General features: G+C 37.0%; 1 protein-coding gene across 1 annotated transcript in view; it reads right to left on the reverse strand.

Annotated features, from left to right (window-relative positions):
• The window catches only part of tnr (tenascin R (restrictin, janusin)), a 186,047-nt gene that overhangs the window by 73,146 nt on the left and 87,121 nt on the right, over positions 1 to 25,780 (reverse strand). Inside the window, exons 4-5 of the mRNA XM_079436215.1 lie at positions 4,797 to 5,340; positions 1,635 to 2,108 (exon numbers count right to left, since the gene is read on the reverse strand). Coding sequence (XP_079292341.1) covers positions 1,635 to 2,108; positions 4,797 to 5,283 — 961 coding nt within the window. The 5' untranslated portion in view covers positions 5,284 to 5,340. The remainder of the gene's footprint in view (positions 1 to 1,634; positions 2,109 to 4,796; positions 5,341 to 25,780) is intronic.

The raw sequence follows: 25,780 nt of genomic DNA on the forward strand, positions 1-25,780 counted from the left end.
TTCCCTCTCCGACTTGTGAGATGACAGCTGTCTTCAGCGATGTGGGGTTTCGGCAGCCTTTTCCACGAACTAGCTGTGAACCTGGGTAAGCGTGATGGATAAATTGCTTCGGCCTGGTTAATATGACACATCTTCCCCAGTGATTGTGACTTTTGACAAATAATGGTGTTACACTGTGAGTTGTCACCAATTTTACAGCCATAACTGAAAAGGGGCCTATCGTGGGATTAAGCATCTGTCGTGTGTGCCAGTAACTGGGGAATCGGTTACTCCTCTTCCCAGAGAGGATTTATATTGGAAAGAAAATATACCAGTTGCACATCACTTAATAAAGTGGCTCGTTTATCTGCAATTGGCTTAAACACTTTGATGTTATGAAAATGATGTTCGTATTTTCTCAAACAAGTTTTTGTTATAGCTTAATTTCTTCTTTGATGGATTTTAAATGCTTAAAGAACACCAAGCGTGTCAGACATTAAATATTCACTTGCACAAACTCATTTTCTAGGGTAACGGTTAACTGCATCTACTGTGCCAATATAGCAAGCTGTGATAATGTTAAAACAATGAAAAAAAGCATCCGTAAATGCTTTAACTACATGTAATGTATATACTGTAAACAGATTTAAAATATATTAAAATATTTTAGATTTAACAGAACAACACATAATTTAGCTGCAAATTGTAATAGTACAAATTACCATATAAATTACTGTGAAAATCTATTTAATATTTAACAAGATAATAAATGTACTGCTTTCTTACAGGACAAAATATGGTTAAATTTATGGATAATAGAAAACAAAACAAAACAGTTGCCTTCATGTCAAAGAAATAACACAGAAATGTCTCTGTCACACATCACATTTGATTATATTTCATCTATATTAATTGTTTCTTTTTTTTATCAGTTATGTACGTTAATGGGCTTTATGTTGCAGCACTTTGAACAAATTGATTGAATGAATGAATTGATGACTCACTTGCTGTCACCTACTGGTGGTTTTAGTTTCATATTTAGGGTATATAAAAAAACTAAAAATTTAATATTTTTCAGTATTCAATTAAAAAACATCAATACCCATTTATTATCATTATTTATGCAATGCTGAAACAACATTTTTCTTTCTAAAGCTACTGTTTTGTATTGTCTATCCTAGTGAAAAATAAAAATACTAAAATGTATATACTAAAAATATATGTTTCAAATATATAAATATAAAAAATATACTAAAATTCCTTTATTGCATGCTAAGTATGTTACAAATAAATTTATATATTTAGGAACCTACTAAAAAAATTATACTTTTAGTATACTAAACTGGTAAACTAAGTCTTAAATTGGAACAAATTAATTTGTGCACTTCAATTGTGGGGAAGTAGTGATTAACATAATAATGACTATCTTTTGGGGGGTAATTTCTCAGCCAAAATTGATGTGATTAATTTGCTAGTACTTAGATTAATTTGCACATCATGTAATTAACTAGATAAAGAAAAAAATTACAACTTGACAGCCCTAGAAATAACTAAAAAATATACAGGGAATAAATGTCTGAAACTGAAAAAAGTTATGTCTACAAATTTCCTGGCAACAAGAACTACAAGGGTGTTTTTACACATTGAACACTGACCTGAAGTGCAGTCATCTCCTGTATATCCCTCTTGACAGGCACAGAAACCATCCTTACACACCCCTTTCTGGCTGCAGTTATTAGCACAGAAGATGAGAGAGCAGTCTTCCCCCAGGAAGCCGGGTCGGCACTGGCAGGTTCCGTTCACACAGGTTCCTTGATCTGAGCAGTCATTCAGACATCTGCCCAGCGAGCAGTCCTCTCCAGCAAAGGCTTCCTCACAAACACACTCGCCATCGATGCACAACCCCCTGTCAGAGCAATCACCTGGACATCGAGGCTCCGAGCAGTTCTCACCGCCAAAGTTACGGTCGCATACACACTCGCCTTCAATGCAAATGCCCTGGCTGGAGCAGTCATCTGGGCAGCGGGGTTCAGAGCATTTCTTGCCAATCCATCCTTCTTCACAAACACACCCACAAACCTCCATACTGAACGTGCCATGGCCACACTGAGGGACAAAGTCCAAACGACCTAAGATTGAACAAATATGTTGAAGTTAATTAAAAAAATGAACATGTCTGTCATCATTTATCCACCCAACCGTCATGGAGAAATTGGCAGCTGGCGGTCTGATACATGAATTAATATTTTTTTTAATTAATCAGGTTTTGTGACTTAAGTCAACTTATTCATCAGACTCTACAATTTCATATGGATAGTTATGTATAATTGTGTATGTGACGAATAAAAAAAATCTTGAATCTTGAATCTAGTTCACTCAAAAATTTAAATTCTGTCATCCTTTACTCACCCTCATGTTGTTCCAAACGTGCACGAATTTCTCTCTTCTGCTGAACAGAAAAGAAGATATTTTGATAAATGTGTATAACCATTGATAAGTCAATATGGGACCGGAAAATATTTGATAAGCCACATTCTTCAAAACATCTTCTTTTGTGTTCAGCAGAACTGTTCAACTGTTCCTAAGTATATAACACTTAAATTACAGACTGTTTCTCACACAAGGCTATCATTATGTGTTCTGAAATAATTCATACCACCTTTATCATAATTTTATAGTGCTTTTTTTTCTATCATCTTGATCCTCACTCAGTATCCTGGACACTCTTTTAAACGTATCTTTAAAAATGACTGCATTTCCCTCAGAGGAATACATGCTGCTCACATATTATTGCAGCCCAGTTTGTGCTGATTACAGTGTTATTAAACTTTAGCCATTAATATGTTTATATGCAACTGAAAAAAGCACAAATGTCAGGGCATGTCAAAACTTGTTCAGGGCCCCAAAACACATCAGGTTGGACTAACATTAACCTTACCTAATGTTAATGTTCCTAACATTAAAATAGAAAATAAATGGATAATAATTCTGAGGCAATATCTTGCCATTTTATTAGCTCCAGCACATTTAGCCTGGTTTGATTCAGCAAACAGAGGACTTATCAAAGGCATGAGGGGAAGACCTCTCCAGCAGCAGTGCTGTAATTAATCTAGTTCACAATCTAACCTCATTTGTGTAGCTTAATATGACTTTCCCTTTACTACTGCAGTGTTTCAGCTGTTTTTAGCTGCCCTGCAGGGGCTCCGCAGCCAAGGTGTGTAGGTGTGAATCCACTCGAGTGCCCCTTTGAGACGTTAAACAAGCACAACACTACCACCGTCCACAGTTCTGTTGTCCCTATGGGTCAGTGCACAATATAGTCTCTACTTCACTTAGCACCGCAGTCACATCATAACCGACAGAAGGACCAGGATGCACTTTTGCTTCATCCACTGGGTACTATGAGCCAAAAGACACTTGAAATGGATTCAAGATTAAAGAAGATGAGTTTGATTAATCCATTATAAAACATCAAGCGGCGGTAGATACACAGTCTGCATATAATACATCCATGCTATTTTATTATGAATATTTATCTACAGCAGGCTATATTAACACTTTCATACAAGATGATAAAGGATCCATGGGTGAGACAACTATTGCAGGATAACCCAGTTCAGTTGCCTCTTTAATGACAACATCAATGAGTACAAGAAAAAAAAATATTAGGGGTAGAATCTGGTAAAAATATTTTCTGAGTTCCAGTGAGTGATTCTTAGATGATACTTCACTAATTCAGTGCTATTTGAGTCTGACTGAGAAGTAAGTTTTTAATTAAAATTAGTCAGTTTAAATTTTTAAGCTTAAAGTGCTAACAGTTTTAGATTAAAGAGAAAAGTGAGAGAAAAAGAAAGTGATTTCTTATTTTAAGATATTATAATATGAAATGTATTCCTGTGATGGAAAAGCTGTAATTTCTGTAGTCATTATTCCAGTCAGTGACCATTTTCAATTATTTTTAGTAAAGCATACAAATAGGCAATATTAGCTTTAGTAAAGCATGTGTTGTACATACACATAGGTACAATAAGGAGCAAAAACTAAATAAATAAAAAATAAAATAAAATACGTAGACAAAATCATTCATGGTTTTGTCTGATCTCACCCTAATATATTTAAAATACATTTATTTAATACTATATTATACTAAGTATAATTAAAATCTACCATATACTGACATATCGCTCAAGACTTTTACAGCATAAAAGTTATAATAAAACAACAATGCACATTTCTTATTATATTAAGCCTAAAATGGGTTTTAATGTCACTATTGATGAGGATAGTATTATCTTTCAATAATATCGGTCTTTAAATGCAAGATATTTAAAGTTTACCTGAAGTGTATTCACAATAGTTCCTCTTTAGCACAATCAAATATACTTCAGTATATCTTTAGTTGGACTTCAGCACTACAATTAATGTGCATTACGTACAAAATTAGTTGTTCCAGTTCCAGACTTAATAAACTAAAAGTACAATTGAGGAGTATTTCTATTAAGTACATACATATGTAAATGTATTTGTAGTATACTTAGTATGAAATAAATGTATTTCAAATAAAGTTTAGTACATTTATTTTTCACTAGGGCATCCTTGGCTGAAATGAGCTTGAAATACTTGATTTAAACAGCTTGAACATTTTTAACTAATCTTTTTTTTTTAGATCATTGTCTGTTATATAATGAAAATACCATAACAGTAAGCATGCTTGCATGAACAAATCCAGTCAGATCTCAGAAACATAACTTTTTTTTTTAATATAACAGTAGAGGATATGCAAGCAATGTATATCCACCTCACAATCTAAAACTTACCCATAACAGAGCTCTCTCCACAGCAGCTGGAGCTACACTGCGCTCGAAGCAAGGACACCTCCCTCTCCAGCATCTCTATGCGGTTAGCCAGCTGTTCCATGGCGACAGCCACAGGACAAGCACAGGCCTGCTTTGGGATATTGATGCGATGGGTAAAGGTCACCTGGCTGTCCGAGTCCACTGTCTCTTCTGTGTACTCTGTCGGCATCTTGTCACTCTCAACTGTACCTTTGTTTGTGCCTGGCCCTGGTACTGTGTCTAGGTCCACTGAACAGAGTGACTCTAGTGGTACATTGATGTTGTATACATGATTGAAGATCATGGCCTGGGTCTGGTTGCTAGAAGGACCACCACCTTCGGCAACCTGTCGCCTCACTCTTGTGGTCCTCACTAGTTTGTTGGTGGGGTTAGGAACAGCTTGAATCCCAAAGAACAGTAAAGCCAGGCTCACCATTGAGCCTTGTATTGCCATGGTGCACCCCCACATCACAACTTGGGCACTAGGGCGAGATCATCAACTCCACAAATAGGCCTCTGATTGGCACTGTGAACAAAAAGAGACAATTTTTAGCACTAGAAAACAGGAAAGAAAATAGCAGACCTTAACAATGGCAATATTTTTTACTGGCCTCAACCTCAATATATACATATTATAAATAGGCAAGTAATTTTGTGTTAGAGTTTATAACATTACAATTAGTCTATTTAATAGCATTTAGTAACTTTTTATTGAATATCTGACCACTGATTAACCAATTGGGTATTCCAGAGCAGTGTAATTCATCCTATGTACAATTGCAAGCATGAGAGGCGGGTATCAATCACACTGAGAGGTTAATCAGCCAATCACAGAAATTAAGAGAACATGATAGGCGGGTATTATACGACTGACAGGTCATTGAGCCAATCATGACACAAGTCACACTTCTCTCATGTGACTTTTCACCTGTATTTGGCCTGTAAAGGCCTGTAAAGAGGTGCTGTCAAAAACATTGGTATTGTTGTATGACGGTGATTCTTTTACAAAAACAAGTTTTAAGTGTTAAGTAATCCAAAAATTATAAAATTTGTTTCCGTTAACTGACATTAAGCTCAAAATACAATATAAATAATAGCTAAAAAAATGAAAAATGAAAAATGTTTCCTTGCCAACTAACTGAAATAAAGTTTAGGTTTAAGTTGAAGCACTAAAATGACTAAAACTGACATAAAAAAATGACAAAAGCACACCATTCCAGCACACAGACTGGAGTGAGTTTGCTGCCCAGGCCACCACAAACTCTCAGATTAACATTGACATTTATACCAACTCTGTCCTGGAGCACATCAACAGTTGTGTGAGCAGAGTGACTACACACAAAAAAATAAAAACTTTCCCCAATCAGAAGCCCTGGATGAACAGAGAGGTTCGCCTCCTGCTCAAAGCAAGAGATGCAGCCTTCAGGTCTGGAGACCAGGAGGCTTACAGCTCAGCCAGAGCCAACCTGAGGAAGGGTATCTGCCAGGCCAAACTCACACACAAACAGAAGATTGAAGATCACTTCAATTCTTCAGACCCCCGGCGTATGTGGCAAGGCATACAATCTATCACAGATTACAAACCACCTAACTCTGTGCCCCCCTCCAGCTCTGCCTCCCTCCCAGACGAGCTCAACCACTTTTATGCTCGTTTTGATCAAAATAATAAGGAGATCTCACTCAAAGCTGAGCATCAACCCAGTGAACTGCCTCTCACTCTCTCCACATCAGATGTTTACTCCACTCTGCGCAAGGTGAATGCACGGAAGGCAGCTGGCCCTGACGGAATACCTGGTCGTGTGCTTAAAGCCTGTGCGGAGCAGCTAGCTGAGGTCTTCACGGACATTTTCAATCTGTCCCTGGCCCAAACATCTGTCCCCACTATCTTCAAAACCTCCACCATCGTACCAGTACTGAAACACTCCACTGCCTCGGTCCCTAACGACTTCCGTCCTGTTGCACTCACCCCCATCATTGCCAAGTGTTTTGAGAAACTGGTTGCATCCCACTTAAAATCCTGTCTCCCTGCTACACTAGACCCATTCCAATTTGCCTATCGCCACAATAGGTCAACAGAGGATGCCATCTCAACAGCACTTCACTCTGCCCTCACCCACCTGGACAGTCAAAACACACATGTGAGAATGCTGTTCATAGATTTCAGTTCTGCATTTAATACTGTAATCCCCTCCAAGCTGATCTCCAAGCTCAGCCAGCTTGGAATCAGCACACCCATCTGCAATTGGATTCTAGATTTTCTGACTAACAGACCTCAGTCCGTGAAGTTAGATAACCTCTCCTCCTCCATCATCACCCTGAACACCGGCGTGCCACAGGGCTGCGTACTGAGCCCTCTCCTGTACTCCCTCTTCACCCATGACTGTGTTCCTGTTTATGGCTCCAACACCATAATCAAATTTGCAGATGACACCACGGTAGTAGGTCTGATCAAGGATGACGATGAATCAGCCTACAGGGATGAGGTGCAGCACCTGGCTGTGTGGTGTGCCACCAACAATCTAGAACTAAACACCCAGAAGACAAAGGAGATCATTGTGGACTTCAGGCGGACTAGGAGTCATGCACACACACCCATCTACATCAACGGAGCTGTAGTGGAGCGTGTGTCGAGTTTCAAGTTCCTTGGCATCCACATCTCTGATGACCTCACCTGGTCCCATAACACCTCCACTCTGGTCAAAAAGGCACAGCAGCGCCTTTACTTCTTAAGGAGCCTTAAGAAAGTTCACCTGAATCCCAGGATCCTTGTGGAATTCTACCGCTGTACCATTGAGAGCATACTCACGAACTGCATCTCAGTATGGTACAGCAATTGCTCCGCATCTGACCGCAAAGCACTCCAGCGGGTGGTGAAAACTGCTCAACGGATCACCGGCACCCAGTTAACTTCCATTGAGAACATTTATCATAAGCGCTGTCTGGGCAGGGCAAGAACCATCATCAAGGATGCCTCTCACCCTAACCATGGACTTTTCACCCTCCTTCCATCCGGCAGGCGTTACAGGTGCCTACGTTCTCGCACTAGTAGGCTCAGGAAGAGCTTCTTCCCCGAGGCTGTGACACTTCTGAACGCCACACCACCAATCTAACCTGCACCTGCTTATTACTGCACTGGTCACAGTACTTTACACACATGCATTTGCACTACTCATATTTTGCACAGACTGCACACTGTTAAAGTTATTACAATATAAACTGTCTAAAGTTGTTACTGTACAAAGCACAGTAAACTATTTCTATAAAATATTGCACTACTGTTATTTTGCATAGAATACATTGTTCTATCAATACTTGCACACACTCATCCAGCTGTATTTATTTATTTATTACCACTGTTCTCACGTCTCTGCTGTTCATAATGTGTATATATAATCCCACATTGCTCTGTTCATAATGTACATACAATCCCTACATTGCATTCCTATTTATATTCTGTATATACTCTGCTTAATACTGTATATAGCAATTCCACTGTACATTCTGTAAATCATATCTTCATTTACTCTGCACTTATATGTATATAAAACACTATATTCTTGCACTTCTGGTTAGATGCTAACTGCATTTCATTAGCTCTGTACTTGTACTCTGCATAAATGACAATAAAGTTGAATCTAATCTAATCTAATCTAATTTAATATAACTAAAACTTGAAAATGTGAAAACTGGAAATATAAAAATAAAAGATAGAAATTAATATAACAATAAGATATAAATAATTCTAAAATAAAACAGTTTTGCCTGTCTGATTTTTATTCCTAAGAGAAAATGCCCTGCTGCAAAATAAATTAATTTCTAGCTAATGCTTTCAGGACTATTAAGTAATTCTTCCAATTTCATCAAATCAGACAATGTTTGTTTGGTGACATGAATCAGCCTAATTCACAAGAACAGTCTTGAGAAATCCATATGTTTTTTAGAAGTGCAGCTCATACAAACTGTCTCACAATGGCCCCGTTTCATCAGGCCCTTTTTACTGTTGAGCCCTGAAAATCAGAACTGTTATTGAATCCATATTTTGTGCTGAATTTTTTTTCTGATAATTGTATAGACATTGAACCTATAAGCTTTCCCTACAGCATGAGAAACATTTGAGTAGTTCGACTGGGAATTTTGTTGATATGGTTCATTGATTCAGTAGAGACCTATGTATGGAATTTTCTTTAAATCTTCCTTAATCCCTTGTCAGCTAAAGAACTCAGGACAAGAGCAAACTGTAAAATGAATCACTGAGTCAGACTCACACCTGGACTTTTGGGCTATGGTCAGAGTGATAATCGCCTCTGACATTTTCTATTTTTAATGGACTGGCAGACATAGTCTTCCCTATAAGAAACTCTTTTTGTTGCTGCTCAATCACCTGGATAAAAGTAGGAGACTTTAAAGTAAATGTATAGTGCTCTATAATTTCTCATAGGAGAATAATTCATATGTAGAGAACAAAGCATCCATTCAAAACTTCAATCCTAATCACTCCACTTTAAACTAGCAATCTAAATGTACTTTCAGATTAATTACTAAAATCTACTTAATATGTTTCACAAAAGAATGAAGTTAACTACAAGCTTGTGCAGTCATATATTCCTGTCACACGGTGACATCTTATTTCTATCTGTCGGAGCCTGGGGGTGTGTCTAAGCGGGTTGCTCTCGTTTTATTTGTGGCACTGAACACTGGAGCAAGTGGCTCATTAATTCTGCCTCCATCCTGCCTCTTTATTATGAGTGGCAAACTTTGCACAGAAGTGGTCTGACATTACACAACCTATTTTGCCCTCACACCTTCTACAGAAATATAGTCTGATGAAACAAAAAAAACCTGAGTCTTCACAAATATTAGCCAAAACAATGCCAGTTGTGAAAACACAAATGCCGAATTTTTGTCACCCTTTGGTCATTCAAGATTGAAATGAGTTTGTTTCTCATCTGGCCATATTTAAAGAATCTTAGCATTAGATCACTTGCTCATCAATGGATCCTCTGCAGTGAATGGGTGCCGTTAGAATGAGAGTCCAAACAGCTGATAAAAGCATTGCAATTATCCACAATAAGTAATGCACACAACTCATGTAATGCTTAATTTCTCTAAATCTATTTTAATGAACAAATAAACTGATCTACATCTTGGATGACCTGAGGGTGAATAGATTTTTTAGCAGATTTTCATTTTTGGATGAACAACTCCTTTAGCAGGCAAAAATGTCCTTTTCCCTGAAGTGTTAAGTCTTGAGAAATGTCTTTCCTGTGGTCTAGTGTTCTCTCTAATGGAGAGGGTTAAACAGACTTCAGAACTATAGCGAGACAACAGACCACTGAAAAGACTGTCACTCTCTTTCGCTGTCTCTCTTTCTCTCAAAGTATTGTTACTTTTTTATACATGCCGCCTTCAAAGGAGAAGTCAGACCAGGGGGCTGTTCCATAAAAGACGCTAAGAAAAGCGGGGATTAAAGTCCAAAACCTGACTTGAAATAACCTAACAAATCAATCGGGACTAAAGCGTTTCCATAAACGACAATTCAAGTTCACGCAATCTGACTAATGCTATCCAGGTTCAGTGAGTCAGGATAATGTGACGTACACGCTTATTCTGAAGCAGCCCTTAATGTCGATCATGGATCAAATCGATCCACCATAGCAAACAGCGAATATTTGTGCTGTTTAACGCATTTGACACATTGTGTTTTCCTCAGTGCATAACTGATACGTCACAGGTATATTTTTTACATCTGTAAATGTCAGAAAGCCATGCAAATATACCCATTTAGCTGTCAGGAGTGGCTTATGCGAGAGAACGAGCGCTGCGGCGCGCATGCGCGCTACACAGACAGAGCAGAATAGAATACTAGCGCAAGAATTCTGAATAAAATATACATTCTGCTAAAATATTTGTTGTTGGACATTAAATGTGGCACATAGAATTTTACTACATATAAGTGTATTTTTATGATAGCAGCAACTGTTAATCACTAGCTCAAATGAGTTAAATGTGTATTCCTCTTATCAGTTAAAATGTACTCTGATTTCTATTATAAATTTACATTTTTAATTCAGTGATTTTAACTTTTGATTGTGTTTTTATGCTTTAATCCTTTAAAGAGACATTTTAGATTGTAATGTTTTAATTTTCTAATAACCATAAAAGGTACAGCTGTCATAAATTCAGAGAGAAATGCTGAAACTTCTGATCAACTGCATGCACAAGTAGCAACTATGTTAAAATGTCATTCGCCTACATTTTGGGCACAATACAGTTGGTTGTAGCCTATTTTTTATTTATTTAAGGTGTATTTTCTGTATACTTTTTTGGGTTATAAATTAAACTGACTGTATGTGAGAGAGTCTGTGGTAAAGTCGTGACGTATTGTCAAGTATGGTGACCCATACTCGAAATTGGTGCTCTGCGTTTAACACACACACACACACACACACGCACACGCACACGCACACACGCGCACGCGCACACGCACACGCTGCGGCGCCCGGGGAGCAGTTGGGGGTTCGGTGCCTTGCTCAAGGGCACCTCAGTCATGGTATTGAGAGCGCTGGACATTCACTCCCCCCACCTACAATCCCTGCCAGCCGGGGACTCGAACCCGCAACCTTTGGATTACGAGTCCAATTCTCTAACCATTAGGCCACAACTTCCCCTTCCTGATATGGATGCGTTCCTATTGGTCAGTGTTAGAGGAGCTCAGCTTAGCCTGACAGTTAGCCTGCTCCGGACCAGGTTAGTTTGCCAGCATAAGTTGCCGGGGTAACTGAGTTTTAACTTTTTTAAGTTTGATTTATGAAACCGAATCTACCAAAAATAAGCCTGACTAACCGAAATAAGCCTGGTTTATACTCTAATCGTGGTTTATGGAACAGCCCCCAGGTCACGCAGACAACTCTGTGTTTCTCCTGTTATAATGGGCGGATGGGAAACTTTTCTTTGACTGGAGATCTTGGCAATGCCAAGCAGCCCGCAGCCTTTGAAGAGAATGCGTGCCATCACGCTGAATTGACGAATAGGCTCAATTAGGAGAGCTCTCAATTAAATACCACAGGGAGGATCACGGGCTTTAAAATATAAGAAAATAGAAAACAGTTATTTTGAATCTAGAAATGGGGAGCAGAAGAGACGTCTTAAAAAAAAAAAAAAGTCTTACCAATCCGAGTCATTGGTAATGAAAATAAGAAAAGATTTCAAGTTGAAAATTTATTTTATCAATGCCAACCCTTTTGGATCCCAAAAACTATAATTGTAATGCATTAACAAGTTAACAAAAAAAAAAAAAATTAATAGATCACTGTTGTTAAAAATATATGAAAAATTAGATGAAAAGCATAAGTTGAAATACTACAATTACTAATACTGAAATAAACAAAGGCTAAATGGAAATATAAAAAGCTACTAAAAAATGACAAAGGCACACAACAAATTACTAAAACTTAAAATAAGCTGAAAATTTTTAAATAAAAGCCAATTCAAAATATAAACAAATACTATAATAGTATATAATTCATTGTAATAACACTGAAATCAACTGACATCCATAGTTAAAATGTATACATTCTCCCTGGAAACTAATTAACATAATATTACAGAGCCAAGCAAATAAATTAAAGATTTTTTTTTTTTTTTTCAAAGATTGGTCTGCAAATGTTCTGTTTCTAATGTAAGTGATGCTGTAATTATGTGAAAGAAGAATACTGTTACGGAAGTAGTCAGGACACAGAGGATTAGTTCATTTAGTAGAATGTTTTATTGATTCAGCAGAGGGAATATGGCAGTTGAAGGGGAGTAGAGACTTGATACTGAATGAGAAGCAGAAAGGATATACTGAAGGATGTTGTATCTTGCCAGGAACTCGTGGAAGACTTGTGGCAGCACACACCCCAGGATGACGTTGGAGACGAAGGATGATGATGATTGCAGGAGGAGGGCTGACGAAGGAGACACAGAGGATCAACGAAGGAGAGGAGCAGGAGGTAAGTACATTTGCAGGTAGGTATCAGGTGAGTAACAGAGAAGCGCTGAGAGAGTCCACTTTGTGTAAGTGAGATCAGACAATTGAACTGGAGTAGGGTGTGTGCTTAAGTAGTGCGGAGTTGATTGGGTTTTGATGAGGTGCAGGTGGTGTGATTCAAAACTCAAGTGACAGAGATCGCTGTGATGGATTGGTGATGGAGCCTGGCCGATATGTGACAAATACATGGTGGAAAGAGATGTTATAACTAAGAAAAGAACAATTGCATCATTATTTCCTATAATGACCAAATTGGACCAAACAAATCCCACAAATACCAGCTTAAGCTGTATTTTCCAGCAGTGCACATGCCTGAATCTAATGAAACCTTGTGATGAGATCATTTTCACCTGCAAGACACATCATCCATTCATCATTCATTCTTCAGAGAACACAAACACACCACTGATTGAAATGTCAGGGCTGAAGACATGAATAAATGTATTACATGATATCAGATAATTATGTCTCTTGCAGATGTTCTAGTGATATGACTCCAGCAATGACCGTATTTGTAATTTTCAAGCAGCAAGCTGATGGATACTCGCATGTCTTCAAGGAGTACTGGTAATTCTCCTGTGTCCTGCAGGACAATTCTCCTATGGTTCAGTAAATGCTTGTTGTGTTCTTAAGCCATGATTTGTTTAGAGAGAAAGCAGGGGACTTAATAAAAACAGAGCGTGCACAGCAGAGTTGTGATAAAGACATGTAGCCTACATGATGTTAGGGCATCAGGAGGTCAACAAAAGCATTAACCTCTCGCCAAGATAACAGATGGGAATGTTTGTTGGCTTCGCATTGCATTTGGAAAAGACTTGTTGATAATGGAAAGATAGCGAGGAACATTATTGCACACCATCACTTTTAGAGCTACAGTACAGTGGCAACATGATGGAAACAGTCTCTAACTGGTCTTAAAAAGTGAAAAACCATAATAGAGGAAACTAGATAAGATGACTTTGAAACAGCTACAATCTCTGCCTGACACAGTTTTAGTCCAGAGTGAAGACTGCTGATTTTCTGAGCAAAATAACAGACACAAGGCTTCCATGAAACCCTTTTGTTTTTTTTCTCAGCTTTTCAAAATTCCAAGTCTGTTTTCTAGTTCACATTAAATGAGAGCAAGGTTTCATGATGTAAACAAGTGTCTCTGCATCAAAGAAGAGTCAGTGTTTTATCATTCATTTTAAGTGTATTCAGCGGCGGATGCTGGCAGACACAGTTTTCAGATCAACATTCACTTCTTTGCCACTCACCAAATTTCTCTCTGTTCCGCTTGCTGCTTAAATGAACTGTGTCATTTTTTATCGGTTGCTGTCTGTTGGCACTAGCCTGTGCATTAAAAAAAGTGTCTTTATTTGCTAAAAGTCAGTAAAGGTCAAGTTAACATTTTATGCAGTTGCAGTTTTACTTAGTTTATTAAAATATATATATATTCCTCCACCCATTTAAACCCAACACCTTTATCACGCATAGAAACTCTCACTGTTTTACCAATGAGCTGTGCAATGTCACCAAGATATATTTTTTAATAGATTACTTTTATTATTTAACTGTATAAGCTTAAAAATAGAGGTTCTTTATTGGTATTGATGTTTCCATGAAGAACATTTAATATCTACACTGTAACTGATTTCTGTAATTTGAACAGTATTGTACTGTAATATGTGCAGTAAGATACTGTAAAATGTATATACAGTATTTTACTGTAAACTGCAAAGGATTGTGGGAAAATATATGTATTTTACAGTAAACTACTGTAAATTTACAGTAGTGAACTTGCCCGTGAAAAACTGACCAATGGCAAGGGAGATTTCTTTTATTTACTCTTTGGTGGAAGCAGCGGTAAAAGGACAAAAGAGAAAGGTTAAACTGTTAACCGGACAAAAAGGTAAGTATATTATTTATGTTTTATACAAAACTGAGATATTTTAAGTTGTTTTAACTGGTTAACAACAAACTAACATTATTCATTGTGTCCTTTTTCATATCGGGAGTTGGGGCCTTTTTTTCTGACTGACGGCCGGATTAACACCGCCATAACGGTGATAACATAGACTGGTGAGTAAACTAAGGTCACCTATATTAGTCGAAATAAACCTTAGTTAAACCGAGAAACACGTTTGTAGGTTATGCTAATGTTACCCCTTTAATGCAAGTTAGTTAATCTGGCAAATCCTTACTTAACCTTAACACATACTAACATGAAATAACGTTACTGAGGTAAAGTGCGTAGGCAACAACGCTGTTTCAGTCGAGATTTTAAACAGTATTTTCAAGTACTTCTTTTGTTTGTTCTTTTCAAGTTTCTTGTCTAGATTTCGTCTGCAACGTCGGAGGTGTATTTTGGAGCCTCTTCTTGTGAATGCCATCGATGATAACATCAACTGGTAAGTTAATAATGTCAGTTAGCCGAAGTTAACGAACACAGAGAAGCATAATATCTTTTGTACACTGCCTCTTTATCGCAAGTGTAATTCTGTTCAAATGCTATTTAAGTTAGAAACGCGTGTACCAATGTTGTATGTAACTTTAGAGACGGTCCCTAAATTCAGTGAGAGACGTAAAATAAAACCGCGAGCTAACATGAAATACTGAGGAAAACTGAGTTAAGAACTACCACTGTAAAGTACATCTTTTGTATTTTATTTAAAGGTGCCATAGAATGCATTGATACAGTATTTTAAATTGTTCTCTGATATCTACACAGAAGGTATGTGGCTTAAGTAAGGGCAAAAAATCTCCAGAAACGATTTTACATGTCCATTTACAACCCTAGGATTTCTCCCTAGAATGAAACGGTCTGTTATTGGCTTATTTGGCAGGGTCATGAATAATAATGAGCTCTGCTCTGATTGGCTGTTTCACAGTGCTGCTCAATGTTGAGCTCTGCTCTGATTGGCTGTTTCACAGTAGGGCTCATCAGCAAGAAGGAAGCACAGGGAGGAAAATATATATTTAAATACTTTCTCTCGCAGTTATATCGTCGGGTAATTGTACTGTATATAAAACGCGGGCATCAGGGAGCCGTTATTAATATGCGAGGCATTGAAACTGCTTTTGAACGATCCATCGATCACGTTATAGTTCACTTTCAAGAGACGCGATCACACAAACTATGTTTACATTATGGAGCAACAGTACTTATCACACATTTCACAAGATCAGATGCTTGTCAGTGGTGCTCAGGATCTGTAAGTCATTCGCCATCATCCTCATCTCTCCTTACTGAGAGTGAAATCTTATGTACTGTAACAGGCTACCGCTAGCAAGGAGCTAACCATGTCCCTTTAGTGGCTCGCGTTATTTGCTTTCTGTGCCTTTCTGAATACAGACACCAATCCATCCCTGCACTTCACACCCCCTGCACGGCCTGGAACATAAAATTTATTTTGTTATTTTCGCTGTTGTCCGCGCTTGTTTATTTACAATACCTGCAGAGCTTCTGATGGTTCGGCCGGCTTAGAACAAGGGCGGGTTTATGCAAATGTTGGGGGCGTAGTGATCCCGACTGTTGCGTCACAGTCGGTGTTATGTTCTGATTCGCCTGTTTTTCAGTGGTCTTTTTTAATCACGAGATTTACATATGAAGGAGGAAACTATGGTGTTTGAGGCTCACTGTATGTCATTTCCATGTACAGAACTGTTATTATTTAAATATGCCAGGTTAAAGACAGTTTTTCATTCTATGGCACCTTTAAGTTTGTGGTCTTGTCGTCTGCATCGGAGGAGTACTGGAGTCTTTTCCTGTGATTGCCGTCGTAACAACAGGTGAGCTTTTATCAACTTAACTAATGTTACTAAAGTAGCCAAATTAGCCACGGGCTGCTGTTCTCCACTAACTCCAGAATGAGTTTACTTTTTAAAGAGAGGAATGGGCTAGCAATATATTAATATAGTAAGTTTTGCTTATAAATATAAAAAATGTGGTAACACTTTACAATAAGGTTCATTAGTTAACATTAACGTTAGTTAAAAACATTAGTAAACATGAACTAAGAATAAACAATACTTCTACAGCATTTATATCTTAGTTAATGTTAATTTCAGCATTCACTAATGCATTATTAAAATCACAAGTTGTGTTTGTCAACATTAGTTAATGCACTGTGAACTAACATGACTAAACAACAACTGTATTTTCATTAACATTAACCAAGATTAATAAATAGTGTAATGCATTGTTCATTGTTTGTTCATGTTGGTTAATACATTAACTAATGTTAACAAATGTCACCTTATTGTAAAGTGTTACCAAACATGTTTATTTTATTAAAAATGTTTGTATTACCAGGGTTCCCGCGGGTCCTTAAAAAGTCTTAACATGTCTTAAATTAAAATCCGGGTAATTAAGGTCTTAAATTGTCTTAAATTTACCGTAAAGTTGCTGTAGGTACTAATTTTTTTGCCGGTGCGTTTAATGGCGATGGGAAAGCACAGTGGCCCACCGTAAAACATCTAATAGTTGATTAATTTTAGTATGGTGTGAAATGAGAGTCTCCGCGATTTAATAGCTGTTTACGGTACGTCGGCTACAGACGCTGACGTCAGGCTGCGTGTCGCCATTACGCGGTTGTCGAGGTGAGGTTCAAAATGCAAAGAAGATGGGGAAGTGCAAGTTTAACGACAAGTGGATGGAAAAGGATGCATTTAGGAGGTGGTTGGCGCCGGCTGAAAACAACAATGAGGCAATGTGTAAATTATGCAAAAAGACCTTTTCATTAGGGACCATGGGGCTCAAAGCCGTCGAGTCGCATGTGAGAGGAGGAAAGCATCAGTGGTAACGTTACGTTGCAGCAGCTAGCCATAGCGGGGCCAGGTTAATCCCTGCATTGTTTGCAGCACGACCTAACGACGTTACAAGTTCATACGCCACCTCTCAGTCGGCTATAAAAAGTTTAATTTCACCGCCAGACACCCAAAGGCAGAGGTACTGTGGGTTCTCCATACTGTGACGAGGCACAATTCATTTAAATCTAACGATGACGTGCCATATTCCCCGATTCGCAGCTTGCAAAGTCATTCAACTTTTTGGCTTGGGAAAGGCTGTTTTGAGGACTTTCATTATTGAGCTCATTTATGATGGAGACTGCTTTAAGTGTTGGAAGTATTATTATTCTGTCTCCCACTCAGCCATGATGGAGTCCGCTTTAAGTGTTGTTATTTTCATTATTCTATATGGCTCCTTCATGCAATGCATTGTGTTGTTTAGTGTAATCCAACTTATGTATGTTATGTTGGCTCTGTTCTGCATCACAAAGGAACAAAAAAAAAAAAAAATGAAAATGCCAACTATGAGCTTTGTTTACATCTATATTGGCCAAACAGTGTTGGAAGGGTTATTGTTAGTTATTATACTTTCTCCTAATTTGGAAAAAAAGGTCTCATGAAAGAGTATTTTTGCAGAGTTTACACCTTGCACATTATTGATAACAAATGGAAAAAATGTAAGTTTTGATTTCCATTGTAGGAGGCAATAAACTGAGTATTTCAAAGAAATTATGACATTTTTGGGTCTTAAATTATATTTGTTGAGGTCTTAAAAAGGTCTTAAAAAGCATTAAATTTTACTTTTAAAATGGTGCAAGAACCCTGATTACTGTATTGTAGTTTTAAACTATAGTAACACTAAAAGAGTGTTGTGACTCTGTCTGTTACAGGAGATTTCTCCAAGCAAAAACAGGATCCTGAATATGAGGGCAGAATCATCATAGAGCCAGCTGTCCATTTTACAGATATGCAGAATTAGGTAGCCCAAAATACATTTTGTTTTACATTGCATTACATTCATGCATTTGCCAGATGCTTTTATCCAAAGCAAGTTATATTGTATTTAAAGTAGGGGAGCACAGGGCACAACCTAACAGTGTTTGACTGTCTTAGTTTGTGTAAATCCACAGCCATGGGGTTCAGAGTATACATTTTTAATACACTTTAATTTCACACTTGTCTAGTACAAATATGTTGCGTTGTTTCATAATTACGGTGTATATGTTTTTCGTTATTTACCTAAAAAGAATGGAAGTGAAATGTGACAACATGCCCCATAGGTGGGGTACATTGTAACATGTGAGGGGCATGTTGTAACATAACCATATGACAGCTTAAAATATTATCGGGTCTAATGAAAAAATATACAAGACAAACTAAAATATTTTGTCAATAAAATAAAATCATTAACTTTTTCAAATAAAATAATGACGTTTTTAAAAATGAAAAATAATCTAATTTTGGAGTTTGACACTGAACACATTCCAACCATGCTTGGGACGGCCCTGATCGCAACACACAGCTACATATACAGTGTAGTTCAAAACAGTGTGTGCAGATGAATAAACACATTCATAAATGATCCCTCCACACACAGCTGTCATAGGACATGAGACGCATAAACAAGCCAAAATGCTTTACATTTCTTGAAATAATCATTTGTGAACATTGAACATCGATTGTCAGTCTTTATTCACCTGCTTCTTGTGGCTTCTCATTAAAACTCATAAAAGTAAATGGTGTAAATTGCATGGCTAAAATCATAGAATAGCATAGTTTAATAATAGCGGGGCACATAGTAACGCAGTGTTATAACGTTCCCCATCTGTGCAACTGGAATTTAAAACTGGTTAGTGTCTTCTGCTAGTTAGCGAAGCATTACAAAACTATCTAAACTGATAAATAACAGATTGGAGATTAAAATAATAACAGATTTGTCTAATTTTAAATGAATACTAAAAACTGAGATGACAAAATTTACTTTAGCCAGAAATTTACTTCGGTAGAATAAATATTCAGCGACATCTTCAAAAGATTTTTTAATTTTGGTGCACATTGTTCTCTTTATAGTGTTGATATGGCAGCTAGTAAATACTGAAAAAATTGGGTTATGCTAGCATGTGTGGAAATATTTAAACCATGTGTGTTACAATTAACCAATGTAAGTTTGTGCCCTGCGCTCCCCTACACATTTGATGAAGTTAATCATTCCCTGGGAATCAAACAGGGGCGGCGCTAGGGGTGGGCTAAGGGGGCTGAAGCCCTGAATGTTTTTAGTACCATGCATTGTGCGCATAAAGATTGAGTTTTCATGCGCATTAAAATTATTTCTATTAAACCAGCACTTGAACAGCAAAATGCAGCTGCTTTAGGTATCTTTAACTTACTGTAGCCTATAAATTCATAATACCGATATCCCCATCTGACAAAATTAGATTACCGTTACTGTATAGCAACAAAACAAATATGTTTTTAATCATGGTATAAGCACTGATTTTCTAGGACACACACACATTTAGAATGACTAGAAAATATGAACAGATTGGTTAGCATTTAATATGGTCTGTGGCAGACTTTACTAAGTGTCAGGGCAACAAAGTACAATAAACAAGAAGTTAATATTAAGTGATTTTAAATTGTGAAGAAAATATAGTTTTTTTGCTCTATTTCGCAAAAACGGTTCTAAACAAAGCCATGTTGTGCGTCTCTTCACACAACAGTGTTTCATTACTGAAAGAATTGACCTTTTTTTGAATGCCTTGAATCAGTGATTCGTTGATCCATTCATAAAAACAGTTTCTTCGTTGCTGAATGAATCAGTAGTTTTTAATGAACTGATTGAATAAATGGCTCAGTCATTAAGACAGTGGCTTGCTGCCACTGACTTGTACTTTTATTTGACTTGTATCCCTTGTATTCTGATACATAAATTAATGTCTCTGGGCTAACCCCCGGAACCCTAGAACCGCCCCTGGAATCAAACCCATTAATTCAGCATTCTAGTACTTTGCTCTACTGATTGAGAATGCATTGTAAACAAAAATGGAGCTTTAATAATTTGAATGTGATGGATTATCAACTAATTATGTACTTTCCCTTGTAGGTGCGTTCAGATGTAGTATATAACGTTTTTATTAACATCAAAGTGCATACAGCACCACGTTTGACAGTTGAGGCAAATTCTATAAACACTGCTTTAAAAAAAATAATATATATATTTTTTTTCTTGTGCTTGCAGATTCATTCAGACAGTAAATCTTTGTGGCACCAAATTCTTTGAAAGTCACAGATCAGCTGGAATTCTGGAAAGAGGGTGCAAAGAAAAAGGATCTGCCTGAATCTCATCCTGCTGTTTCTCATCGGAGAGCTTGTCAACTTTGACGGTCAAAATGACTGAAATTTAACACAACAACACAAACTCATTTTTACTGTATTATTTCATTTTATTAACACTACCAGTCAAAAGGTTTTGAACAGTACGGTTTTTAATGTTTTTAAAGAAGTCTCTTCTGCTCACCATGCCTGCATTTATTTGATCCAAAGTACAGCAAAACAGTAACATTTTGAAATATTTTTACTATTTAAAATGAATGTTTTCTATTTGAATATATTTTAAAATGTAATTTATTCCAGTCATAAAAGCTGAATTTTTAACATTATTACTCCAGTCTTCAGTGTCACATGATCCTTTAGAAATCGTTCTAATATTATGATTTGCTGCTCAAAAAAACTATTATTATTATTATTATGTTGAAAACAGCCGAGTCTAATTTTTTCAGGTTTACTTGATGAATAGAAAGTTCAGAAGAACAGCATTTATCTGAAATATAATTTTTTTGTAATTAATGTCTTTATCTTCAATTTAAAGTATCCTTGTTAACTAAAAGTAGTAACTTCTATACCCCATCCCCAAAAAAAAATTAATCCAAGCTTTTGAATGGTATAGTGTATAATGTTACAAAATCTTTTTATTTCAGATAAATGTTGGATCTTTGGATCTTTCTATTCATCAAAGAATCCTGAAAAATGTACTCAACGGTTTTAAATATTTATGATGATGATAATAATAATAATAATAATAATAAATGTTTATCAGCATACCTAATCCAAAATGCCGCTGCAAGATTAATCTTTAATAAACCGAAAAGATCGTACGTCACACCTCTGTTCATCAATTTGCGCTGGCTGTTCAAAAACTTTTGACTGTTAGTGTACTCGCTTGTTTTTGATTTTCAATATGTGCATGTTTTGCCATGATACAAAGTGCCCAGGGGGCTGTGGTGATGCCCTTTTTTCAGCTAGTTCATCCTAGAGACCTTTGTAATTTGTACTTTTAAAAAGAAAATGTTCAACAATTAAAAAGAATATTATCAGAATTAATGCTCATGAGTTATTGTGATTTTTATGGAGTGGTAAAAAATCATGTATTACAGTGCTGTACCACAATTTGTTTTTTACTGGTAAAAATTTTTTAAACTACATGAAAATAAACACTACAGCACTGATACTGTAAATGAAAATATGGTAATAATACTGTAAATGAAAATAAGATAATGATACTGTAAATGAAAATACAGTAAAGCCATTATTATACTGTAAATGCAATTACAGTAATAATACTGTAAACCTTTTTACAGTATTTTACTGGCATCCAGCTGCCAGTAAGTTACTGTAAAATTTACAGTAATCTTTTTACAGTGTACGGAACCTTTCCATTTCACAAAAGGTTCGTTATTGTGGAAAAAGGTTCTTTAGATTATTAGACTGTTCTTTATATCTATAAAACCACAGTTAGTTTAAGAGCTGCTCACTGAAATATTCTTTTGGGAACCTAAAATGGTTTTATTGGTTTCAACTGCATTGTTCTTTGTTTAACTACCGTTAAGCTATTCTTATGAAGTGGTAACACTTCATGTCTGTTGGGGGACCCCCAAAACAAAGTGTTAGCAGATATTAACCATGCAGTCTACTAATATTCTAATGACTGGTAGTTGACATGTTCCTTATAATTAGTAAAATGTCAAAAGTGGACTATCAAAATTGTGTTATCTTTGCTTCATAAGAGTAGCTTAACAGTAGTTGAACTTCTTTTAATCATGATTAATTTCTACCGTTTCAGTGCAGTTTACTGGTCTTAAGTCTACCTCTTCCATCATTTGACAAGGTGTTTCCAGCTGGCCGAAGTGTATCTGGCAGCAGGTTAGTAGTGTTCTTCCTTTATTTCAAGTTCGTCTAATCTAGTATTGCTTTGTCACGTCTGAGAGAACACGAGGAGCAGTTCCTCTAAGAGACAGCTATGCCTCATCTATCTCTTTATCCCTCTCTAGAGAGTCCTGTTTCTCTCTCTCTGTCTCTCTTACTTCGACATGTTTTTCTCATATTGCTTCCAGTGGTATCTTCTGCTTGCACTGGCTAGATTGACATGAAGAGATGTCTTTGTTGCCTGTACTAGGAGCCGTCCAATGACTTTGCAGGGCGAGTGTTAGCCTCAGTGAGGCACAGACACAGGCGGATGGGTGAGGGTTCTGTAACCCCTATTTATGCAGGTTAATGTGCAAACACCTCGACGTGGAGACCACCGCGCACACTAGCCTTGGCCTGGCTCGCAAATGCCCCTGCAACAGAGCTCAGCCCCGCAACATTACCATTCTATTCTCATTATTCCGACGGTGCCTGCCAAATTGCCTTGTCTTTCAGGATCATTGGACACTGTTCATTTCCAGCACCTGCGACCCAGCAGGTTTTACTTTGCAGCCTCCTTCTCACTCGCACTCCCAGAGTTCCCAAGGCAACGTGGATTTAAGCATGTTGGGACCAGTGTTGGGGAAGCTACTCTGAAACTGTAGTTTGACAAGCTACAAGCTACTCGTAAGTTAAAGTAGTTAAACTACAGTCAAGCTACCCTTTTGGAAAAGTAGTTAGCTACACTACAAGTTACTATCAAAAAGTAGCTAGCTACATTGAAACTACTTTTAATTTTTTTGAACAACGTATATTATAAATAACTGAATAAATGTCTGAGGAATGTTTTAAGTAAAATATTTAGTGTTTAAAACAATGCAATACAATTATGATTTCTGTTTAATTATGGTTTTATTACACACAACACTCAAATATCTCAGACTGTTACAAAAAGTGTAACCTTTACTTGTTTCTTTGAGGGACATGAACTTGGACAAATAAGGCCATGGGTAATTAACGTTAGTTGTTTCTCCATCCTCCAAATCTGCCGCCACGTCTTGCTCCATCATGGATAATATGGGTGTGTCAACCCACTTCTGTACGTCAGTGAACCGTTAGCCGCAAGATGCGTGATTAAACAACAGGTGGCGGTAATGGCAAAAAATGAGTTTGTAATCAAACAAGAAGAATATCCTTGCATCGCGCTGATTCGCGCAGGCTCGACAAAACGCAATGTAGCTTTTGCTCGCGCTAAACCGCTACTTGCTGCAAAAAGTAGTTAGCTACTGGAAAAGCTACACTGTTTAAAAAGCAACTGAGCTACTGCCAAGCTACTGAAAAATGTAGTTAAGTTAGTAGCGTCGCTACTTGTAGTTAACTACTCCCCAACACTGGTTGGGACACAAGGAAACCGTGTTTAAAGAAAGTATAATGTGAGGGCCACACTCCTTTTCACCAAAAGAGCTGTCAGATGTCTACTACTTTTTTTTTTACTCTGTCTCCAAGAAATAAGCATTTGTTGTTCCATTATTAAAAGAAATAAGCATTTGTTATTCTATTATTAGAAATAAGCAACTGTTATTCCATGTAATTACTGAACAATCTGATGCAAGACTTTAGAATTTATTTACTTCAAAATAAGAATATATTTATTAATGATCGTCTCTATTTTAATTTTTCCCTTTTTTCTGTCCATTGGCTATGAATTTATATATAATTTATTTTTATATTGAATTTATATTTATATTGAATTTATATTGTCATAAATAAATTATTAGTTATGGATAGGCTATTTACTATAGATAAGGGTCAAAGGTCAAACATGTGATGTTTGCATGCAAAATCACACGCTAACTGTTTAAAACCGCCTTTTAAAGATCTGTCCATCTTAATTAAAACGCATAATTCAATATGTAAAATGAAATAACCCCCCCCATATTAACTATTATTTTTAACTTAGCTTTTTTTAAACTTTTGGAACCACAAAATGAGTAGTGGTTAATTCATTTAATATATTGATATATTAATACTCCCAGTTCTTATATTATTTATATTAGGGGGAAGTCGGGGGAAGTCGTGGCCTAATGGTTAGAGAGTCGGACTCGTAATCGAAAGGTTGCGAGTTCGAGTCCCCGGCCGGCAGGGATTGTAGGTGGGGGGAGTGAATGTACAGCGCTCTCTCCACCCTCAATACCACGACTGAGGTGCCCTTGAGCATTCATTTAATATATTGATATATTAATACCGAACCCCCAATTGCTCCCCGGGCGCCGCAGCATGGCTGCCCACTGCTCCGGGTGTGTGTGTGTGTGTGCATTTGTTCACTACTCACTGCTGTGTGTGTGCACTTGGATGGGTTAAACGCAGAGCACCAATTTCGAGTATGGGTCACCATACTTGACAATACGTCATGACTTTACTTTTTACTTTTACTTTTTTATATATCATATATCATGTCCATATTGCTCTAAAGCATGAACAATATATGGACTTTGAAGAAACAGCTGTGCTTTTGTTTATGGAAGAAGTGTTATTTTTTATTTTTTTCAGCTGTCCATTTGTCCTTGCTCTGTTTGCGCCTGCCAATTTCATGCTTGAGTGAATTGTGTATAGAGAAATGTGTTCGACTTAATTTTATGCTTGAGTTTTTATTTTCATTTCAGAACAAAAGTGGGAAACTGTTAAGTTTAGACCTGGCTTGGGTTTAGAGTGATTCATAATAGAAAATTATATTCAAAAGGTGTGTACTGTCATGCTGGTACAATTCTGAATGTAAAAGGGAAGACTAAAGGTTTTTTTTCAGCCACTCTTATAAGAAACCAGGAGGTAAAAATGCATGTCATCAGACCAAATCCTTCAAGCAAAGGGAGAGAGAGAGATGTTCAAAGACTTAATTTACATTCTAGAAGCTCCCTGTGCACAAAAATGTCAATCTAGTCCCTCAATCCACTCAGGCCTCAGAATAATTGCTCATAAAGTGCTCCAC

This window comes from Barbus barbus (genome assembly GCF_936440315.1).
Source record: "Barbus barbus genome assembly, chromosome: 15".
NCBI classification, from domain to species: Eukaryota; Metazoa; Chordata; class Actinopteri; order Cypriniformes; family Cyprinidae; genus Barbus; species Barbus barbus.